Source organism: Mizuhopecten yessoensis, unplaced genomic scaffold, assembly GCF_002113885.1.
Source record: "Mizuhopecten yessoensis strain PY_sf001 unplaced genomic scaffold, ASM211388v2 scaffold10175, whole genome shotgun sequence".
Lineage (NCBI taxonomy): Eukaryota > Metazoa > Mollusca > Bivalvia > Pectinida > Pectinidae > Mizuhopecten > Mizuhopecten yessoensis.
The window spans coordinates 381,114-403,710 of NW_018408416.1; the positions used below are offsets into that span (position 1 = coordinate 381,114).

The following is a 22,597-nucleotide window of genomic DNA, read 5'->3' on the forward strand; positions in this document are numbered from 1 at the left end:
ACGGCCCTACTTGTATATATAGGCCTCTAACTGGTAATCTATACGTACTCTGTTATGTATTGGCGAACAATAACTGAAAATTATGATAATAAACATCCATCTACTTTTAGAAAAAAGTATGTTCATGAATAGATAAACAATTATAACCGTGTCTATGTATTCCGTCTTTGCGTATTGCAGAGTTATCTTCTCTCGAGAGCAGGTATTGATTGTTACGTCATTGGTTTGTGTGAGAAAATTACGTCGTTTTCTCAAAAAATGATGACGTTACTCTCACAAACAAATGACGTAACAAACAAAACCTGCTCTCAAGAGAAGATATTCTGGGAGCCTACGTACGGTATCTCTAATGTTTAGTACGCTGGTCTGGCGTTAGACATGTTTAGTTCAAGATATTCTTTTTAATTTGGAAATTAAAACACCAACAAATGAACACATTAAAAAATAACAGATATAACTTAGGCATGGAAAGAAAGCTAGATTGATTGTTGTTTTAAAAGAGTAGATCTACCTCGGAGTAACTCAATTAGAAGGGGTTACAAAAAAGACGGACGCGTGGTGCGTAAAATTATCAGATTCAGAATCTTTATTTACTTGTGTTTTACAAGCCATCGGAGAAAAAACATTACAAACAATTTTTTCAAATATTGCAATGTATGATGATACAGCATAACACAATGTCTTACACATACATTTTGAATGATCTTATATTAAATGACACTCGACATTGAGCATATACACTGTAATATCTGCATTACAGTTAAACATTGCATTGATGAGTATAAGTTCATCACATAAATAATGTATGTTTAACATCAAATCATTCAAATAGTATTGCGTAAGATTAAATGATTACTGTATGATGAAAATTGATCAATTTCAGTCTAAATTATACTGAACATTGTAATGTTATTATATCCAATAAGCGCTTTTATTGATTCTATTCGTACTGTTCGCACTGTTCTTCCAGTCGTTGTAAGTCTTCGACTTGTGAGACCGTCCTATATCTTGTTGTCATCGATACTTTATGGTATGCGCATATTTGTTGGTGACAAGTTTTAAAGTTAAAAGTTCGTTCCGACACACTAACGATTTTAGTGTGTTGATTAAAGAAAAATCAATTTATTGGCCTTTTTAAAATATGATTTTTTTCTCAGCAAACTAATTTGTGGGCTGACACCCTCTAATAACATAACTAAACATATCTGATATCAAATATCATTTTAATTATGTTTTTTTTTATTAAATATAATTTTAATTACAGTATGTGTATTTAGAACGAAATCAACAATTATCAACTGTCACTCTTACACTAGCGCCTGTTTAACTGTACACCATAACTATCTTAAGAGATCGGTGTAACATCGGTTGTTGTAACACTGGCAAGCTGAAATGAAATGCTAATTTAAATGTATTTTATAGAGAACATTGATCGAATACGGATTATCAGTCCGTTCAACTAATATTAGTGTAATCTAGGTCCAAGCATTCATTCGATTCGGATTAGTTTAAAATTCATGATGGCGGATTTGCCGGCAGGATGGGAAAGGAAAGTCAGCCGCTCTACTGGTAATTTATATGGCCAATTTATATCGACACCATACTAACTTTTATCATTGACACTTCATCCGAGCTTGAATAACTTATTGAAAGACGATTCATTCTTAAAATTCCATTTTCAATGTTTATCACAGGAACATGAGAATTTTGTTACACTACTGTACAGTACAGCAGGTCCGGGAGGTCCAGTACAATCTGCCGATTGCGCTATATAATATGTTTTACGGCACGGCCGTTAGTGAGGGCGGAGCCAGGTTGTACTGTAAATGTATCGGAATATCGGTACTATACTCTTTCAAACATTGAGTGAATTGTTGAATTACTAAATCAGACCTACGTCATGTATAGCTATACAGTGTATATTACAGTTAAGTTTCCTTTCTTGATTTTTTTTTGGCTGACAAGATGTTTGATATCTTGAAGTTTTCCGCCTAGGCGTATGATGACATGACATTAATGTGAGAATGCGAAAGGTTCATTAGACTCTTTATAAGCATTTAAATTTGCACCTCTTGAATCCATTGCAAAAATCAAGTGCAGCATATATTCTACAAAGACATTGAAATAAAACATATTAGGATGGATATTGTTAATCATGTATAATAGCATAGTTATCTGATATCCACGAAAAGATATACATATATATATATGTATAATTATATATATATCTTTACGAATAAGCCCTTTGGATTACTTCAAACTAAACTTCAATGATTTATAAATATTGTATCCAGAGAGAATTTATGCATAGTATTTTACAATTTTTTGTGCTTTTTATGTGTAAAAATTAATTTGTTCAGTGCTATAAAAACTGGATTTATATGAAGTTTCTATTAAAAATAAGAAGAATATTCGATACCACAATTTTTGTCATTTTCCAATACCCATCATTGCAGCCCAGAGAGTCAATAGATCTATATAAAATATATATATTGTGGATGAATACATTTGTTTCAGCAACTTACTGACTATATGCTTTAAATGTCTCTGCTTTATGTATAGTTTTAGCAATAGAGAAAATGTATTGTTTCCTCAATTAGAAATTGAATCAGTTCAGCATATAAAACTGTATAGATTTTTTTTTAAATCGTGCAGATTTGTAAAACAGCAGATTTTCTTTTATGAATAAAAAATAGCTGTGAGATAGTAATCAAAAATGAAAATGTTACAGTATCGTCTAGTCATCAGTTTCCGCGCGTTATGTATTTACGCGCAGCCATTTTATCAAGCTATAACTCGTAATTACGTGACCTGCTGGACACACCACAAGGATATTTTAGACGTTTGGCCATCGTCTGTAAACTGACACAAAAATTACCGGAAGTTCGTCCGGAAAACATAAGAAATAATCACCGATTAAAAAAACCACGCATAAATATGCAGTATTGCTTAATGCACTTTTTATCTTGCTCAAAATGAGCCCATACCTGAAAAAAAAAAGATATATTTCATTCATGAACCGGTCTTTTTTGTAGTCTGTCAAACGTAAGAAAATGTTGTATGCAAATGTGGCCACATCTCCTCTCCGACTTTTTTCCACTTCCGAAGAGCCAAGGAGACATCTTATATCGATAAACAGTGTTTTTAATGAAACGTAAACCTTGTAATGCAATGAACTTCCAATTTTCACTAATTTTAAACAGAACAAAATGAGAAATAACTTACCATCAACCAAAACCGATATAAAACTGCAGATTTTTTTTTATAACAGATTCTTTATTATAACTAAATAAATATAATAAATAATTTTTAAAAAATACATGATTTCGTTCAATTTGACATCTTGAAAAAAAAAATCAAAATGTGAAATTTAAAAAAACTTTTTTTGATAATTAATTTGACAATCAAAGATTTTTTTTTTTATTCCAAACGAAGCTTTTGTTCTTGCAGGTCACTGTAGAGAATCCTTTTTAGTGTATTCGAGTTATCTTTCTTTGAACACTAAATCAAAGTAGACACACGGAAACATATGACGTCTACTTCCGACGGGAGAAATTTGCTAAAAAATGTTTGTTTTGATTCTTTTAAAATACAGTTTTATGTTGCTATTTTTTGGTTTCCTTTAGTAGATTGTATACATGTTTATGACAGTCTTCTGTAATTTCAACAGTTTTCTTCCGATATGAGTACGAAATCGCGGATGCTTCTTAAGTGCGCGAAAACCGGTAACCCGAGGATATTCTTTTAAAAAAATAATGATATAAAGAAATCGGAAATTTTACATTTATGAAAAATGGAAATAAACATCTAAATGTATACTCTTTGTAGTCAACATTACCATAAACCTTATTGTTTTATGCGACTTTGCTTTAATTTAATGAAATTTGAAATCTGAGAAAATATAGCTCAATACAGCTATAATTTATAGGTGTATATAGCTATATAGGTCTTTATAGCTATATAGCTTAATCGGCAGAGTGTACTGGACCTGTACAGTACCGTCTAAGTCGTAGATTTCCGCGTGTTATATATTTCCGCGCAGCCTTTTTATCACGCTATATCTCGTTACTTCGTGACCTGCTGGACACTACACAAGCATATTTTAGACGTTTAGCCATCGTCTGTAAACTGTCACAAAAATTACCGGATGTTCGTCCGGAAAGCAAGAATTAATCACTGATTAAAAAACATGCATAAATATGAAGTTTTGCTTATGCACTTTATGCTCAAAATGAACCCATACCTGAAAAAACCTGATATATTTTATTCACGAACCGTTGTTTTTTGTAGTCTGACAAACGTACGAAAATGTTGTATGTAAATGAGGCCACATCTCCTCAGCGATTTTTTTCCACTTCCGAAGAGCAAAGGGGACATTCTTATATTGATAAACACTAGTACTGTTTGCAATGAAACGTTTACCTTGTAATGCATTGAACTTCCAATTTCCACCAATTTTAAACTGAACAAAATGAGAAATAACTTACCTGCAACCAAAACTGATAAAGCTGCACATCAAAAATAATAACAGATTCTATTATAATAAAATGAAAAAAATAAAAAAGAGGATATTTAATGGTGTCTTCAGTAATAATAAATGTATTTCACGAGTGAAATATATTTGTTATTACTGAAGACACCATTAAATTTTCTATTTATTACATTTTTAAAGCATAAAACATGAAAAATGTAATGCATTTAAAAAAGGGCGGGAATCAGAAGCATAATAATTAGTGTCATATTCTAATGATGTCACGCTTAACAACAAGGCTGTGCGCCATTTTGAAAGGGAACGCAATTCCGACGTTTTCTGCTATTATCTGGTGTGATTGCTTATGAAAATGTTATTAATTGTATATTCATGTAAATACTTCAGTTTGAGTACCAAACATTTACCATAACAACCACTTATTCTACCATCGCTTCATTTGAATCTGAACAAAAATATTGTAGCCTTTGAATGCAGCGAATAGAAGATACCGTTGTGATTGGTCAATACCAAAAAGGGATTTTTTCACACGGTGAAAATATCACTTTTGATATTTTTCACAGTGTGAAAGATATCACTTTTATCAAGTTGATAGAATCCAATATTTCACTGGCAAAAATGTAATAAATAAATTTATAAAATTACATGAATTCGTTCAAGTTGACATATTGAAAAATCAATGAAATATGTACATGTGAACATTTTTAAAAATCTGTTTTGATAATTAATTTCAAGATCAAAGATATAGTTTTTTTTTATACCAAATGCTTCGTTCGTGCAGGCCACTCTGGAGAATTTATTTTTAGTTTATACGAGTTATCTTTCTTTTAGCACTAAATAAAAATAGACACTGGGAAACATGCAGCAGCTACTTCCGACGGGAGAAATTTGTTAAGAAATGTTGAATCTGATTTTCTGTTGCTAGTTTTTTGTTTCCATTAGTAGATAATGTACATGTCTATTATAGTCATCCGTAATAGTTTTCTACCCATATGAGTACGAAAGCGCAGGTGCTTCTTAAGTGCGCGGAAACCGATAACACATGGATAATATTTGGGCTTAAATTAACGTGTTCAGAGTGAATTTAACACATTTTAGGTAGGGGTGGGAATCAGTAGGAATTTCCTGATCAATCATCGGTTCATCATAACCAACCAATGATCGATTAATAATCGGTTACAATGAAATAAACCTAAAATGTGTGAACAAAATTACAATAGTGTATGAACTATGTATTAGAATGATCAAATAATACAATGGAAAATCTTTTGTTAAAGTCTCATTTCAATCACTTTTTAAATAACAAAACTGCAAATTCTTTTACTGACTGTAGCTCTCATAAGATCGTCTCCCATGTACACAACGATCATGTTAGACTAACTGATCCAGTACCATTAAATTCATATTATTTTCTTCAAATTTGAAAAACTTGCTTTGATAATTAATTTGGTTAAAAAAAAACATAATTGAAATAACCAGCAGGGCTGTCACAGGTACAGTATTTCGGTCCCGTAACCATGGAATTTGAAAATTGAACTGTACCTGCTGGGTACCCAATATATTTGACCCTATGCAAAATCTTCCAGAGACGGCCAGTACATATTAGAGGCAAGATAATAAAATCAACAATTTGTTTCATTGATGATAATATTGTATTCTTTTCTTTGTATAATCATCCTCACATTCGCTCTCTACTCCCCTGGAATATGTCATAGCAAAATTGAAGGCATGAAGATATCTGTTTGATTGGTCTCAGGTAAAAAAAAAAACTTGACCAATCACTAGGCTGATACCTGTCTTTTGAAGATTAGAAAGGAGAGACGCCCGAAGCCTGTCTATTTTTACCGTTACGTGACCGCGAGATTCTTTTGATGTACACTTTTATATCAAAGGATCGAACTAGTCTTCTCGTCTCATCAACAAGGTGGCGCACACTGAGCCTTCAATTTTGCTATGACATATTCCAGGCGTGTAGAGAGAGAAAGTGAGCGTAACCCCGGGATATCGAGGATGTTACATAATCTGATTGTGTTGTAACCATAAAACTTGTAATTAACCCTCACATACATGTATGTGAACCAATACCTATTTTGACGGTAACCTGGGTACACATTTTCAAACCCAGTTTCCTATAATGTCTTAACCGACCTATATCCGGGTGCTCAGGTACATGTAACAGCCCTAATAACCAGAGAAGTATTTGTACGTGCAGGCCACTATGGAGAATTTCTTTTAGTCTGTTTGGGTTGTCTTACTTTTATATTGAATCAAATACCCCTTGCCGAAAGATATGGCGACTGCTTCAAGCAAGTGAAATTTGTTAACAAATGTTTGTTCGTGTGTTTCAAAAATAACTGTTTTCAGTTGGTTGTTTTTCAATTCCATATATGGATAACATTGAATGCATGTTTATCTCAGTCCTCTACAATTTCAATAGTTTTCTGTTGATATGAGTATAAAATTATGGTTGCTTTTTAGGGTGTAGCAACCAATGACACAAGGACAAAGGCCATTTATATATATATATATAGGACAGTACAAATGATACAAGTGTGTATCAAATGGGGCAATATGTAATTTCTTTGTTGGATTATAGTCACAATGAAAAAACCTTCAATACCAATTGATGGATATATATACGTAATCAAGAATTGTGCCCATGTAATGTGTAATACAACAAACAATAGAGTAGTTATATATATCCTTCAAGGCTTCATCATTTTCTTCTACCAAATGATATTTTTGTATAGAGGAATAATCGTTGTGGTTAGTGTTTCTTTGTCTTATAATACTGGTGGTGTTAAATGTTTAGGCCAAGAGTACTTCCTGAACCAGTACACAAAGGAGAGTCGGTGGGAACTTCCTACAGAACCTGCTCAGAGAGAAGGTGACACTGTTCAGTGTTCTCACCTACTAGTGAAACACAGTGGCTCGCGACGACCTTCATCCTGGCGGGAAGAAAATATCACACGCTCCAAGGATGAGGCTCGAGTGATTCTCCAAGGTAAAGTGATACTTTACTGTAGAGTTTTATTTATATTGAAGCATATTGGATAATTGAGAATTTGTTGTGATATACTAGTAGTCAAGACAATGAAATGTTGTCAACAAAGGTAAATGTTTACTAAAAAAATAAATATTATAGCATATTAGGCCTTCTTTATTATGTTTGAAATTATAATTATGCGATCATTTTGAAAGATATAAATTTAAATCCTTTCACTTTCCTACTTACTGGAAGACAAATTAATAGTCAGAAAAATGTAGCAAAAATCAAGATATATTCCATATTTTGTTAGAAACAAAGAGATTGAAGATATGTTTACCATTTTCATAACATAGGCTTCAGGAATAAGATAACGTCGAAAGAAGCCAGCTTTGCAGAATTAGCAGCAAAGTACAGTGACTGCAGCTCCGCAAAACGAGCAGGTGACCTGGGACCATTTGGACGTGGTCAGATGCAGAAGCCATTTGAAGATGCTACTTTTGCCATGCAGGTTGGAGAACTGAGTGAGATTGTATCAACAGATTCAGGGGAACACATTATCCTAAGGACAGCGTAGTGGTGTACCCTTCAACCTGCTTACCTGATGTGGTGATCAGTCCTGATAGGCATTGTGTAGGCATTCATTACATATAACCTACAATATAAATCAGGACCAACTCACTTCAAAATCAACAATTTTGTATTAATATCAACATTACAATATCATTTACATGTTCTTCTTACCATTGTGTTCTACAAGTATGATATTTTTGCTATGGTTGGTCTTTACAAAAATATTGTCGGTATAAGTGCTACCTTGTAATCAGTCTTGAAAACACTAATTTTTATTTTCATTCTAGTGTTTATGATAAAAAGTGCTTGACAATGGAGATCTGCATGTAAAATTCAATAATTGTTTGTTTTTGGAAATATGTCCTTTGTAACTTGAATGCATTTGAATATTTTACACAATTTTCATAAATATCTTATGTCCGATAGAGGACTCCCAATTTACAGGGTTCCAAACATTTATTTGTGTTACATGAAATAATGAATTATAACAAATGATAATCAAGTTCAAGATGAAACTTTGAAGTAACACGACCTTTGAATTGATTGACATTTTGGACCTCCATTAATGTATTTGTGAAAGAAGAGTTGTTTCCCTTCTGTGCTGAGGATTGGTTTAATGATAGAAGTATGTTTATTTTATTAATGAGATTGTTTCATGCAGCATAAATTTACATGTTGATTCCTTTGCCAAGCAATAAAGGTATAACTTGCATGTACATTGTGCTATTTAGATAATATTAGGTTCACAGACTCCCGCTCGCTAAGCTTCAGATAAGATATGTCGTACATGTAGAGCTACTAAAACAATTTTCTATTACTTAGCCTAAGAAAGTGTTTGTTAAACATAATTACCAGGTAGAAATTACAGTAGAAACAGTACCCAAGTTGGATCAGTTCCCAAAACAGATCACTCTTCACAAAAATACATTTTAAATCTTGGTAGGTGGCAGTGGTTTGTGTTTTACAAGGATGTAGCACTAGAATGCATTGTCATACTGATATCTTTTGTCTTAAGCTGATTAATCTACGTGTATATGCACAAATAGCATCAGATCAAGAATTTCAAACTCAAAACTTATTTGTGTATGTTTGTTCAGACATTAGGAACATACTCGGACTATAGAAATATTTGAATTCATATATATTCCAAAGATCATTATAAAGTGGGAAGAATTCTTACATTGATGTAACCATAAATGAATGAAATCAACGCTCTCACTTTTCAAAGAATAAAGAATTTGATGGTTTGGTGATACGTTTTGGGTAATCTCACCATCTCACCTTAAAGCTGCCAGTACAAGTTAAAAAGCTTTCAATTGAGATTTAAAAAACTTCACAAGAATGATACAATAGGTTTTAAGTATATTTCATATTAAATATCCTTGTGCTGCCTTGACACATTGTTGTAAACAAATGATGATTCTATATTTAGGGTATGCTCTCTAAAGGCACTTGGCATATAAGGAAGCATGCATTGAAGACATTTAAACTGTTTAAACAAAAGTGACTGTTTATGAAATGTGTCATAAAATAAAACATATTAAGATCAAAAATATTGTATCGTTATTTTATCTTATCAAGTGAGGTTATTTTTCATATTTATCTAACTGGAGTCATTAAATTTTCAAATTTCAGTACAGCCAAGTGCCGTTTTGAATTTCAAAATTAAATGATGAGTTAGATATTAACAAATATGATTAACAACTGTCAATAATTGTGGATATTTTTTTCAACCGTATCCCATTTCATTGTCTGATGAAACCAGAACTGAATTTGGCCCTCACAGATTTCCGTATGATGATGCATAATTTGTTGATGCTCTATTAATATTGGTGATGTCACATTTCAAGGTCCTGAGGTCAAGATACAAGGTCATGAGTTCTCTCAAGCTACACATAGCATACTTTGATTATGCATACAAATAACCAACGATTACATTTATAAACACGTCACCTGGGCTTATTTCGTAATATGTAACCAGCTCCCATGAACAACTTTGGATATCCTGAAGGTTTCATCTTTTCCTAAACCTTAACCTTTCCTTTGTCATTGATTCTTTGGATGGCTTTCAAAAGAAGAGTCAGCAACCATATCTGAGTTTATTTTAAATAAATAATAAAAAAAAAAAAAAAGGTTGACTAGACTTCAATAGGACACAGAATAATAGTTTAATCTTGCACAAAATATCTAGATAAACATTTAAATACTCGACACAAATCTTCGGGAGAAAGGAAAGAGCAAAATAAGATAAATATATACGAAACTACTGCTGCGGTCATTATGCATCATTTTTTTTTTTTTGCATGCCCTGAAAATGTTAAATGGTTTAAAATATTAAAAACGCATACATATGACACTATAACGGAGAAACTATGAAAACAAATCAACATAGTTTTATGGCGTGTTGAGGCGTCCATCATCAACTTTTTCATTAAAACTACTTCTTCTCAACAACCGAAAGGCCCAGGGTACTGATATTGGGCCTGTAGCATGCTGGGATGAAGGGCTACCAAGTTTGTTCAAATAAATGACCTAAACCCATTTTCAATGTCACAGGGGTCAAATATGTTTATCATCTTTAAACAACTTCTTCTGAATACCCAAGAGGCATATATAATGACATTTTGCCAGTAACGTGCTGGGATGAAGGGCTACCAAGTTTGTTCAAATGAATGACTTTCATCTATTTTCAAGGTTACAGGGGTCAAACATGTTAAAAACCTTTAAACAACTTCTCCATAACCAAAATACCTTGAATGAAGATATTTGGCCAGTGAAATAGGGTTATGATATTTTGTCAGTTAGGTGCTGAGATGAAGGGTTACCAAGTTTGTTCAAATGAATGACCTTCGCTCATATTCAAGGTCACAAGGATCAACTATGTTTATATCTTTAAACGACTTGTTCTGAATATTCAAAAGTTCCAGGGTAAAGCATATTTAGCTCGAAGCATGCTGGGGCAAAAAGGCTATAAACTCTGTTCAACTTAATGTCATTGTTCGACTTTCAAGGTCAGGCGTCATATGTTTAAATCATTTAATAGATTCAAATGAATCGAACACAGATGTTTTGCCTGTAGCTGTATATTAGTCCACTTTTAAGATTACAAGTGTGAGATTAATACCAGGTTAGCGATTCAGGCCCATTGGGCCTCTTGTTCCTTTATCTAACAGTAGAAATGACATGACGAAGCGTCATCACCAGAACAACATGGAGACTCATTATTGATTTCGAAATACGTCCGGAATGTATATGGAACGCCACAACAGGAAAAACTAAAGTCGTGCTTTTATTCAGATAGAAACCATGTGCGATAAAAAGGTGGTTCCGATACACCATGTGGCAACTGTTTACCACAGGGACCTGAACATTTGTTACAGCTATATTTGGACCTAAATAACTCGTTTATTATCATCATTGGGGGTGGCGGTTTTACCAAATGTTACGAAAGCCTATTGGTGTCATTTTAAAAAGCGATTTTTTTTATCTCGTTATGACGCGTTCTTTATCTCGTTAATACGCGTTATTATCTCGTTATTACGCATTAGTTATCTTGTTATAACGCGTTAGTTACGATCTAAACCCCCCAACCATGTAAAATTGTTCTAAACACCTTGGTTTATGTCCAAATATAGCTGTACCATATTCTCATGTCCTTGTGCCGTTTACTAGTATATCTCGATCTATGAGCGGCCGTTTTAGGATAAAATATCAATACTAAAGTGAAAAAACTAAGTGCAATAAACAGGAAGAGACTTCCAACATGACATTCCCCAACCACAGTCTTTTTCGACTGTTCCTAAATGAAGCTGCAGGATGATAACGTTTTTTTTGCACTTAAGTACAAAAAACTTGACATAATGGCAAACAGCGTTTTGACATTATGTAGTAATCATTAATTATTCTTAAGTGCGAAGGTACATAATGTAAAACGATCACTACATAATGACCAAAACAGTTTTGGCATTATGTTATTTTTCACCATTGTCGCTCAACGGCAATCTTCCATCTGCATATCCACATTGCACCAATCTCCGAAGTCCAAAGACTACATAGCTACACTGTACCCTTTGACTTTGTTTCATATCAAAATCAAAGTCTCTAGACGTGCCATCTTGCGGATTAATCTGTAAATTGCTAAGAAACCCTTCATACGTGTGATCTCGGAGTTATGCTGTTATTAAAGATAAAGGTGAAGCGCATTGCGGCCTCACGGTAGCACAGCTCGGATTTGATCACAACGTAGCTCTTTGATAATCATCAAGGTGCAAATACTATAAGACTTTTTCATGCTCAGGGGTGTACATGTAGGATAGCGAAATTCCGCCCGAGGGATTTTCAATTTGGTAAAACCTGAGACTTTTGCCAAATTAGAAAATCCCGAGGGTGTAATTTTCCTATCCTACACTCTAGGGCATGAAAGAGTATTTTTCTCTCATTCCAATCACCAGAATAAGCTCAAAAACTATGAAAATACATTTGGACTGGACACCATTTTGAAAATATCAATTCCCCCCCTGAGCTTTTTAGGCAAATTAGCCAGCCAGATAAAGCATACCCCATATTTGCAAACAGCATTTGCCCAGAAAAATCATCACATCATTCTAACATGTACGGTAAATATATAATAAAAGGTTTTAATTTCATCACTTCGCCTTTTCCGCATTGCAGCATCGGAGAGTTGCAAATTCGTTACGTCATGTCATTGTTGAGCCATTATGACGTCACGTCACGTGAAATGGGGTGTAAGATTAATAGAATATCTCCCTTAGGGGTGAGATAGGGGAATTTCAACCCGAGGGGAAGAATCCTAAGTTGCCAAACACTCGTGGCAACACGAGTGTTTGGCATTTTAAGAATCTTTCCCTGATGATTCTTTTTCTCTTACCTTGTTCTCCCATTGTGTACACAATGTAATGCTAACGTTACAAGCTCAATTCAGGGTTGACGTTACGTTGATGGATTGTTGACGTGACATCATTGTATTGTTGAAGTGACGTCATACCATTGTTATGAATAGGAGAACCCTATGGCAACACAAGAATCTTCCCCCTCGGGTTGACATTCCCCTAGGTAGGAGAAAGAAATTTCCTACACCCCCTTCTTACCCTGGACAGCTCTATCTTGCACACAGGGAAATCAGAGAATATAAGACTCTTTCATGCTAAGGGGTGTAGGATAGGGAAATTCCACCCGAGGGGTTTTCAAATTTGGTAAAATCCGAGGGTTTCGCCAAATTTGAAAAAAACGAGGGTGGAATTTCCCTATCCTACACCCCTTAGCAGGTAGGGGTATTTTTCTCTCATTCCAACTACCAGTATAAGCTTAGAAACCATGAAAATGCGTTTGGACTGGCAACCATTTTGAAAAAAGAAACTTTTCCCCTAGCGTTTTAGACGAAAACGAATCTGTCGGCAAGATTAAGCATAACCCCTATTTACAAACAGAAGTTTGCGCAGAAAAAATAATTGCATCTTTCTAACGTGTACGGTAAATATCGTAGTAGGTTTTGATTTCATTACGACACCTTATCTGCTTGCGGCATCGAAATTTTCCATTCCAAAGAGCTATGGTGGAAAACTTACCTAGTCGGCATTGATGAAAACGGAAAAATGTTAATGACTAAATAATTTATAGCATCGAAAATGCATGGAATATATATAAAACCAATTTAATATGAATTTGTGAACTGCTGAGATATTAGGTATTGTTAATATGATACTGCAAATATAGCCATACTCATTATATCTATGTAAGTGATTGGGTTTTCCAGACTAAAAAAAATTACTTTCAACACTTTCCCATCCGAAGACCAACATTTGAATAAACTTTTTTATTCCATGTTGTAATTTACCAAAACATGTACCTATGCAGTTGGTGAAATACTGCGAATCCATTGACATCATCAGCCGGGTCCATCAGTCTCTAGACGTTTCAACCCTTGTCCCGGAACGTCCTCGTGATGGTGGGTCGACAGTGGCGATCAATTCACTGCCCGTCAATGGATGGCTTCCAGTCTTTCTCCTCCCGTCTGTTCCACAACGAGCATAATGCGCGCTCGGCAGCCTCTGCTAGTCTGCACACCGCCGTCTTGCGTGTATTTCCGACTACTCCCACAGCCTGCAATGTCTTCCAGGCTGAACGTGCCGGGAACGCATCCGACCTCCACAGGAAACAGTCAAGCACGCCACCCTCGCTCCCTACATTGTTCCCTGAGCTCCGTATACTTTGCTCTCTTTCTCTCATTGCCCTGGTCGCACCGCTCCTCCCAGGGCACAGTCAGCTCGATGACTATAACCTGCCTGGATTCGGCGGACCATATCACCACATCCGGACGTAGCGTTGTCTGTACGACGTCCGGAAACACCAATTTATTCCCCAGGTCGACTATCATCTGTCATGTCTCTGCCCCTTCCAAAATGCCAGTGTTGCCTGATGTTGCTTTCGTCTTCTTCTCCCATGCTTTAACAAACCGGATGAAGGATGGTTTGTGCTTACGGGTTGGTCTCTTCTTCTTCCTTTTCACCTCAAGAACATCTGCCAATTCCCGAAGCACATGGTCATGTCTTTACCAGTATCGTCCCTGTGTTAGCGCTATTTTGCATGCTGAAATGATATGGCCCATGGTCCCATATTCTTGACATAGCTGGCACTTTGGCTCTTCAACTAGTCCCCACAGATGAAGGTTCACTGGCGACGGGTAAGTGTTGTATACCGACCGCAACAGGAACTGGATCCTCAATGGTTCATAGCGCCACAGGTCTTTCCATGTGAGTTTTCACTTCGGCAGCTTCCATCTCGTCCATGCTTCTTGAGAGCCCATTTCCACTGCCCTTGCTTTCCTGGTCCCGTCTTCTTCTCTGCGTATTTCCCCATGTACCAGAGATATTTTCTCCTTATCACCTGATCTTTCCCACGTTTAAAAATGGGTTGTCCCCAACCCTTGCCGTCCTGAGCAGATTGCTTCGACGATGTCCAGGTGTTTGAGAGCTCCCTAGGCTGCTCCACAGACTGGCTTGCAGACCATTTCCTTCCTGTCCTAGTCTGGATTCATGTGTCTTATCTGCTCGTCCTTTGAATCTTGCAGCGTCATCACTAGTCTGACCTTTGTTACCTCGAACTCCTCCACCAACGATGACAGTGGGAGTTGCAGTGATGATGTCCGACTGTAGAGCCTAATGCTGGAGAAACTGTGCGGGACTCCAAGTCACCTCCGCAATTAGCTGCTGATAGATCTTTCCAGTCCTTCCACTGTTGCCAAAGGAACCTCATATACCATCAGGGACCACATGAGTCTCGGCAGCAGCCCATGTTGGAAGATCCATGACTTGAACTTTCCTGACAGGCCTGCGTTGTCAATCTTCCTCATCCACTCAATTGCCTGGTTCTGCATGCTGCTGATGTTGCAGGCATCTTTCAGTGATACATCAAACCACTTTCCTAGGCACTTGATTGGGTTTTCCGCAATTGATGGGATCTCTTCTCCTTATACTTTCAGCTTAAACTGCTGTGTCAGTCGTCCCTTCCTCATTATCATGCATCTCGATTTTCTTGTCTTGAATTTCACCCTTGCCCATGAGACTACCTCCTCCAATGCAGACAGAACCCATCTCGCTTGGTCATGTGTGGTGGTAATCCATCCGAGGACCAACTTTTGAAGAACTGTTTTTATTCCATGATGTAATTTGCAAAAGCAAATCGTATTCCGGAAAAGTGGTCCTCCTTTGGGAAAGTGCTCAAAATAGTGAAAACACTTGGGTGAGCGAGTTTCATGAATTGCGACAGGTGTTTTTTGGGTTAAAACAGTATGTACTCCCATCTTCGTCTATGTCCGATGTAGCCGAATGTGTAACGCAGTTGACTTGTAACCAGACAACGTGAACGATGCAAGTTCGAATCCACGTGCAGGTTCCGTTTATTTTTGAAAATATTTAAGCATTTGGTCTTATTTCTTCATTAAGTTTTGTTTTCTTCTTTCAAATCAATGGTTTATTTTATTTATATTTTAATAACATACCTATTGATTTATCTTCTTTGGATTCATGTCAACAAATCACTACACGTGTACAGTACAGCTTCGCTTTGTAGATAAGACATCATCTTAATAGATATTTATTGATTGTTTTACCCTCCAATAGGCACTAGTAATGTTATATATTATTTAAACACAAACAAATGATGCTGAAATACGAAAAATGTGGGAATGTTGCGTCAGAATAAAAAAGGCCAAGCAAAAAATATGAAGTGTTATTATCGCAAATATATTACCATAAATACGGGGAAATTCATCGTTGAGGATAGTCTCATTTGTTTGAAATGTAGGAAGACTGTTGCACAAAGTAAAGATCGCAATACACATGTGAGACATGCTATTCGAAAATTATATATATCATTTGGCCGTTCATCGATACAGGAAAAATAAAATCAAGATGTATGTTTTGTAAGGAAGCAGGTAACGGCATGACGCAGGCAGTAGGAATTGAAATTAAATCTTTTAAAACTTGTTGATAATGCTTGTACGATCTTTTGTGACATACAGCATATTATTTGTTTTGAATTCATAGAAATAACGCAAAATAAGCAATTTGTTGAGTCTTTATCTTGAACCGCATGAATCAATAGCCATGGCCTTGAATTCGACTGTTTACTTTAATCTATTCTTAGACACAGGATTCCGTTAGACCTACATGTATAAAAATATCTGATGACGCGTCATACAAGTACACGGTGGCATGCGCGCACTAGCGGTCTCAGCTTTGGAGAAATAAACATAGCAAACCGCCATAGCTCTTTGTGACGTCACGTTATTGTTCGAGCCATTGTGACGTCACGTCACGTGAAATGGGATGAAATTTCCTGCAACCCTTTCTTACCCTGGGTAGCTCTATCTTACACACGGAAATGAAAAAACACTCTCTAGCAGCCATGTGATTAGTTAGTTTTTTAATGTGTAGAACAAACAATATTTATTTGTGAGCCTTCGATTATATCACGAAACTCAAATATTCACCTATCAATCTTTATTCATCAATCTATTTGTCCACCATTTATCTATTTATTTTCATCCATCTATCTTTCCTTCATTTATCTATTGATCTTCAAGCACTGATCTCATCTATATTTCATCAAAGCGTCTTTCGCCAATTATCTATCTTCCAAATTCATATTCGAATCATAGTATTAAAGCTTTGAATATTAAGACACTGTAAACCAACAGAAATGGATTAAGAGGACACATGTATTAGATCATTTGAACAGTTCTAAATCGAATTACAGTGTATTGTTAACACACGAAATTGCCTAAAAGAAACTTATAATTGACGCACGCCTGATGCCAATTATAACATGATAACATTATCCTTTATTTCTTCGCTATAAATAACTTTATTTTCAACCTACTTTTTACGAGATTAAGATTTACAGTAAAACGACATATACGCACGAGGATTCTTTTCCCCAAAATAGCGTATGATGTCAATGTTCCCTAAATAAGTGCAGTCAAACTGACCACTTCGATTAGCTTTCGATTCTGTCACGAAACTCATCTATGTTTTCCGCCCATGTCTATTTTAACGGTCTCTGGAATGGGAGAGTAGTCAATCGAATAGAATAGCGTAATCAACCTATATTAGGTGTAAATGTTAATGAAAAAAAAAGTAATGGGCTGCATTTTCACACTCATGTGCATGTGGAAATGAGTGTGAAAATGCAGTCCATTACTTTTTTGATTGTATGCTGTATATCAGACAAAGACAAATTTTGATTGATGATATCTCACGTTATTGTAATATTTCTCTAAATGTTATTATGTACGGTTCTCCAAATTTGTCAGATGAAGACAATGAAAATATCTTCCATATAGTCCAAACCTACATTAAAAATAGTAACAGATTTTAAGGTCAGTAGTATTATCCTATCATCTCTCTTTCTTATTCTTCTAAATTTCTTTTCTTCCCTTTTCCCTTCCTTTCTTCTTTGTTCATATATATATTATAAATATATTTGTTGTTGTTGTCATGTAATCAATATAATGAAATGTATGGGAGAGGGCGTTTCTAAGTTGAGATAACTTGTGCCTAAACCTTTTTGTTGAATGACAAATAAAAAATGTTTAAATCACATAGTCACTAAATCTTACATAACGCTCCAATACATCTGAGATAACCGTTTAATGTGACAACCGTCTACTATATATCACACCCAATTACAATGTATAATCATTGTACGGATACAAGCAAGAGGATATCCATATAATAAACAATCATTCATTGTTAAAATGTGAAACATAGAAACCAAACAATGTGAGTTATATGTGATATAGCTACAAAAATGTAAACTGAAGATGAATTTTATTTGATGCATAAATGTCCATGATTTTGTTGATACCATACATATAACATCAAAGTATGCATGCATCGGTAGAAATTTTTTAACCATTTACTTTTGTTAACAATATTAAAGAAGTAATGGATAAATTATGGCATATATGCGAAAACTACTAAGGGTATTGTAATGTGTTAGGCATGCAATGTCATGTTGCACTGTTTAAAACGAAGAGTAGAACAAATCTATGGAATCAAGAACTCGTGCTGAAATTGATTTGAGAGATTAAAGTTGTAAAACTGACCCAATATTTCTTATTTATAAAGTTGTTAGGCGTAACCTTTTCTGATAGCTGTTCAGCAATTGCAGTGATGTCGTTAAATTATTGGTAACTTTTATATCAAAATGCAAGTTTACACTATGCAGTATGAGTTTGGATGTGTTTCCAAATATGTGAATCCCCAAATTCACCCTATCATATGTCTCTCTTACCAAAAAAGATCTGTGTATTGGCATTTTCATTCCAGTGATATAATGTTGACATAAAGACAAAATAAACAGGAAAAATGTGCTAATTAATATTAAAACAGTCGGTTAATCAGGTTTTCTTTGAACGCCTAAGCGTGCCAGGTATGGATATAGCTTAGAAGCGAATATCATACCCCCAGCACGCCGCACCGTCCGTAATTACTGATTTACTGGGTCTACTACTCCTGGAACACAGGGAATCTCAGATATTACGGAGCAATTAAAGACTCGTTGTGTGTTTTTTTAATTAACCGGACACGCTACATACTCAATTATGGTCACAAAGGTCAAACAACGTATCGTGAATCTGCGCTGTCAAAAAAATAGAAAAAATGTTATGGCCACGGGGGCAATATTTACATCATAGACCATAAAAGCCCAATCCCAGTGTCCATACATTAAAAGTAAGAGGAAATCAATCAAAGTCAGTTACAAAACATGTGCTCCGAGTCCAATATGTAAGTTTCAAGGGAGAATGAACCATGTCTATAGAACTACAACGATTAAGCAAAATCACTGATATAACTAATTTTTCAGATTTTAAGAAGGTTTATCTATCGGAATTCCATGGATACGTTCAGGGAAGGAAATGGTGAGTCTTGCATTCAAATTATAATTAGATTCTGTAATTGAATACTTATTCACTTGAATTCCACTCATTTATGACGCATTATCAAGCTTTTTCATGCAAATGTTGATGTTAATTTTTTTCAGAGTAACAGTTATCTATTCAAAATATTTATATATTTATATTCAGTTATTATATGAAATATTTTAAATAGAACTTTAAGAGTCATGTAAGAAACAAATCATTCATTGTAAACAATTTCAAGCTTCCATGTTTTAAATAAGTAAATTTCTATACAAAATATACTTTGAGTCGCTGTCCTTATTGTTTAATTGACATGATGTATATTGTGATGTTATTGATCAATTGCCGAATCGATAACATTCTATATAATGTTACAATTGAAGGAATATATTGTAAGTACTGCACACCTTATGTACTAATACCAAGCCTACCCTATCTGGGTTATACGTCTTATGTCCCCTTCACTAGATTACAGTCTTCCATGATTTTGGTTCATGTATGCACTTTTCGCAGATACAGTACGTTACATCTATCATTTGTAAATCAGAGTGAACAAAATTACACATCAATCTACTACCTGGCGACCGGGGTGTCAAATAACGAGTCGCGCACATTTTGTCATTAGTCGTTTGATACTGAAAGGAATCTGCGTGGGAATGTTCCATGATAATTGACCGGACAGCCTAGGTCTCGCCTGCGATACCACACTGCCATGACCGGACACCCAGTTCACTAGATTCGACGGTAAGGGAAGCAGATTCCATTAAGATTGAACAGTATTGATATCTATTTCTCATCAAAGGATAATTAATATCGTTTATCACTGATCGATGTGAATGTTCCAGGGATGTTCCGGGTGGAGTGCTTGTAAGATTATGTTACGGCAAAACTAAATCTATTGTGGAAAATTAGGACATATAAATGCAGTTTATTCCTTGGTGCCATCGATTATTTTGGAATAATTGAATCGACTAATATCCATCTCATGTAAGTATCAGTATTATGCAGTATATTAGTGGTATTTGCTGAGTTCAGTAACTTTATCTTTTTAACCAGTCAGAAGAACATATCTCATCCAGTGTTCCTTTGACGCTTAATTCTGATATTTCACTGTCCAATAATGGGTTATGAAGAGCTGGAACATTCGGATTCACTTCTTGTTTTGGTTTTATCCAGCAGTTGTGTATAATTATGTAGGTTTGGCAGAAACTCGATGGCAGGCAAATCCATACGGAATTGTACTACACGTAGTCAATTTGTACACAGTTTATCTGTACACAATATTTAATCTCGTTCAGTCGCGCTTGCAAACCAACAAGAAACTAGAGGGTACGTGAATATACACCATATATATCCAGACATTTGTACTAGCAGAGTCACAAATTTATCGTATCAGCTACTATACTGTAAAATTTGCGTATGATATGAAACTCTGTATATATATGGTTTTCAGTGAACGCTTGAATTCTTAGAAAGATTGAAGGAGGGATTTTGTAATTACATTTGTCAGAAATGTAGGTACTAGAGACTATGAAATAAATGCTTAGCAAACACATGAATACGTCCCTGTGAGAGAATTCCTGGAAACTGCCTTGTTTCCCGAGTTAAAATTCACAGAATTGGGAGAAGAAATATCCGGTAAACTTAATGATTCATTCATGAATCAATCAAAGATACATGTACTTTAACTCAAAATGTGTTCTAGTACATTTCTATATGCATAAGTTAGTTAAAAGCTTAGAAAGTTCAAACTATTACCAATGTGATGATACAGTTGGTAGTCGAAAAGTATAAGGAGGCAGGACCCTAATCAGATCAGTACCAAAATCGGATCACTCTTTGCAAAAATACTTTTAAATCAATAAATGTGTCAACAATTAAGTTATAGTAATAATGTATCCTTATAATATATAGTTGTGCATTATTTTTAGTCTAGAGGTGATTAATTTATAAGTTCAAATAGTATCAGAAGATGTATTTCAAACTAAATATCTTCAAATTCCAAAGGTCATTATACATCATGTCAATTGTTAAAATGCCGACAAAGAAATGTTCATTTAAAGCGCAAAATATTATAAAATTCAAACTGTGATCCATTTTTGGAACTGACATTGCAAAAAATGGAAACGCTCAAGGGTGACATCAGTGTTCTATATATATATCAGGTGAGCCCTAGGTGTGTATTTCGTTGGTAAGAACACCCATCGATAATCTTCTTTTGATACAATCATTTTCGATGAATGCATATATTGATGGTTAGGTGATCCATTTTGGGTACTGTTACCTTAACTGATTTATATATTTATTGACAAACTAATTAATTTCAAAATGAAACATTCATATTTATGGTAAAACATACATTTGGTATCTCCCTGACAAAAGTGTTATATTATCACTTACCAACCAAATATCTGAATAAACCGTAAAAGTGGGTTAGAATAAACCCTTTTTGATTTGAATGTGATTTCACTATAAATGGACCGGTTAATGGATTTGTTGTTTACATATAGTGGACTTATCTATCATGTAACAAGTTTTATATTTCTGTTTGTTGATAAAATGTTTATCAATTTGTATCAAATTAAAACAATTAAAATTTAGAATTTCGTCCTATTTTTCTACCCATAGGAGTAGTACATGAATGTTTACCATAAGCTGTTATAAATATTTTATCCCTTTTTATCTCCCATGAAAGTTTCAATATCACCAGGTATATATGATAGTCTACACGTATGAATATATTTTATTGTCAACAATTAATGATAGCAAATATAACAACATTTTATGGAGGAATGCTTTTATTGACCGAAGAAGTTTTTTTTTTTTTTAAATATTGAACCAAGTCATTTAATATAACCGCACCTAGATTAATGAATGTGTTATCATTAGAACTGTCAGCTGAAAGAACTGAAGACGTTAATATTTTGATGAGAGGTACATACTATCAATGTTTCTCAGCAATTGTTGTGGATTTAAACTAACAAAAGATATCATTTTTATGACAAAATAACCAATTACTTACATTGGTTAAAAGTGACATACGAATATAAGTAACCAATGTACAAACTGTAGTTCATTGATAACAATAGATGACTATTGTGAGATG

General features: G+C 34.7%; 1 protein-coding gene across 1 annotated transcript; it reads left to right on the forward strand.

The window, feature by feature from the left end:
• Positions 1-1,488: 1,488 nt before the first annotated feature.
• LOC110459649 (putative peptidyl-prolyl cis-trans isomerase dodo) lies at positions 1,489-9,601 on the forward strand. The gene is made up of 3 exons (XM_021511997.1): positions 1,489-1,569; positions 7,302-7,493; positions 7,832-9,601. Exons 1-3 carry the CDS (start codon positions 1,518-1,520, stop codon positions 8,050-8,052), a joined length of 465 nt encoding a protein of 154 aa, XP_021367672.1. The 5' UTR covers positions 1,489-1,517; the 3' UTR covers positions 8,053-9,601.
• The last annotated feature ends 12,996 nt before the right edge of the window (positions 9,602-22,597 follow it).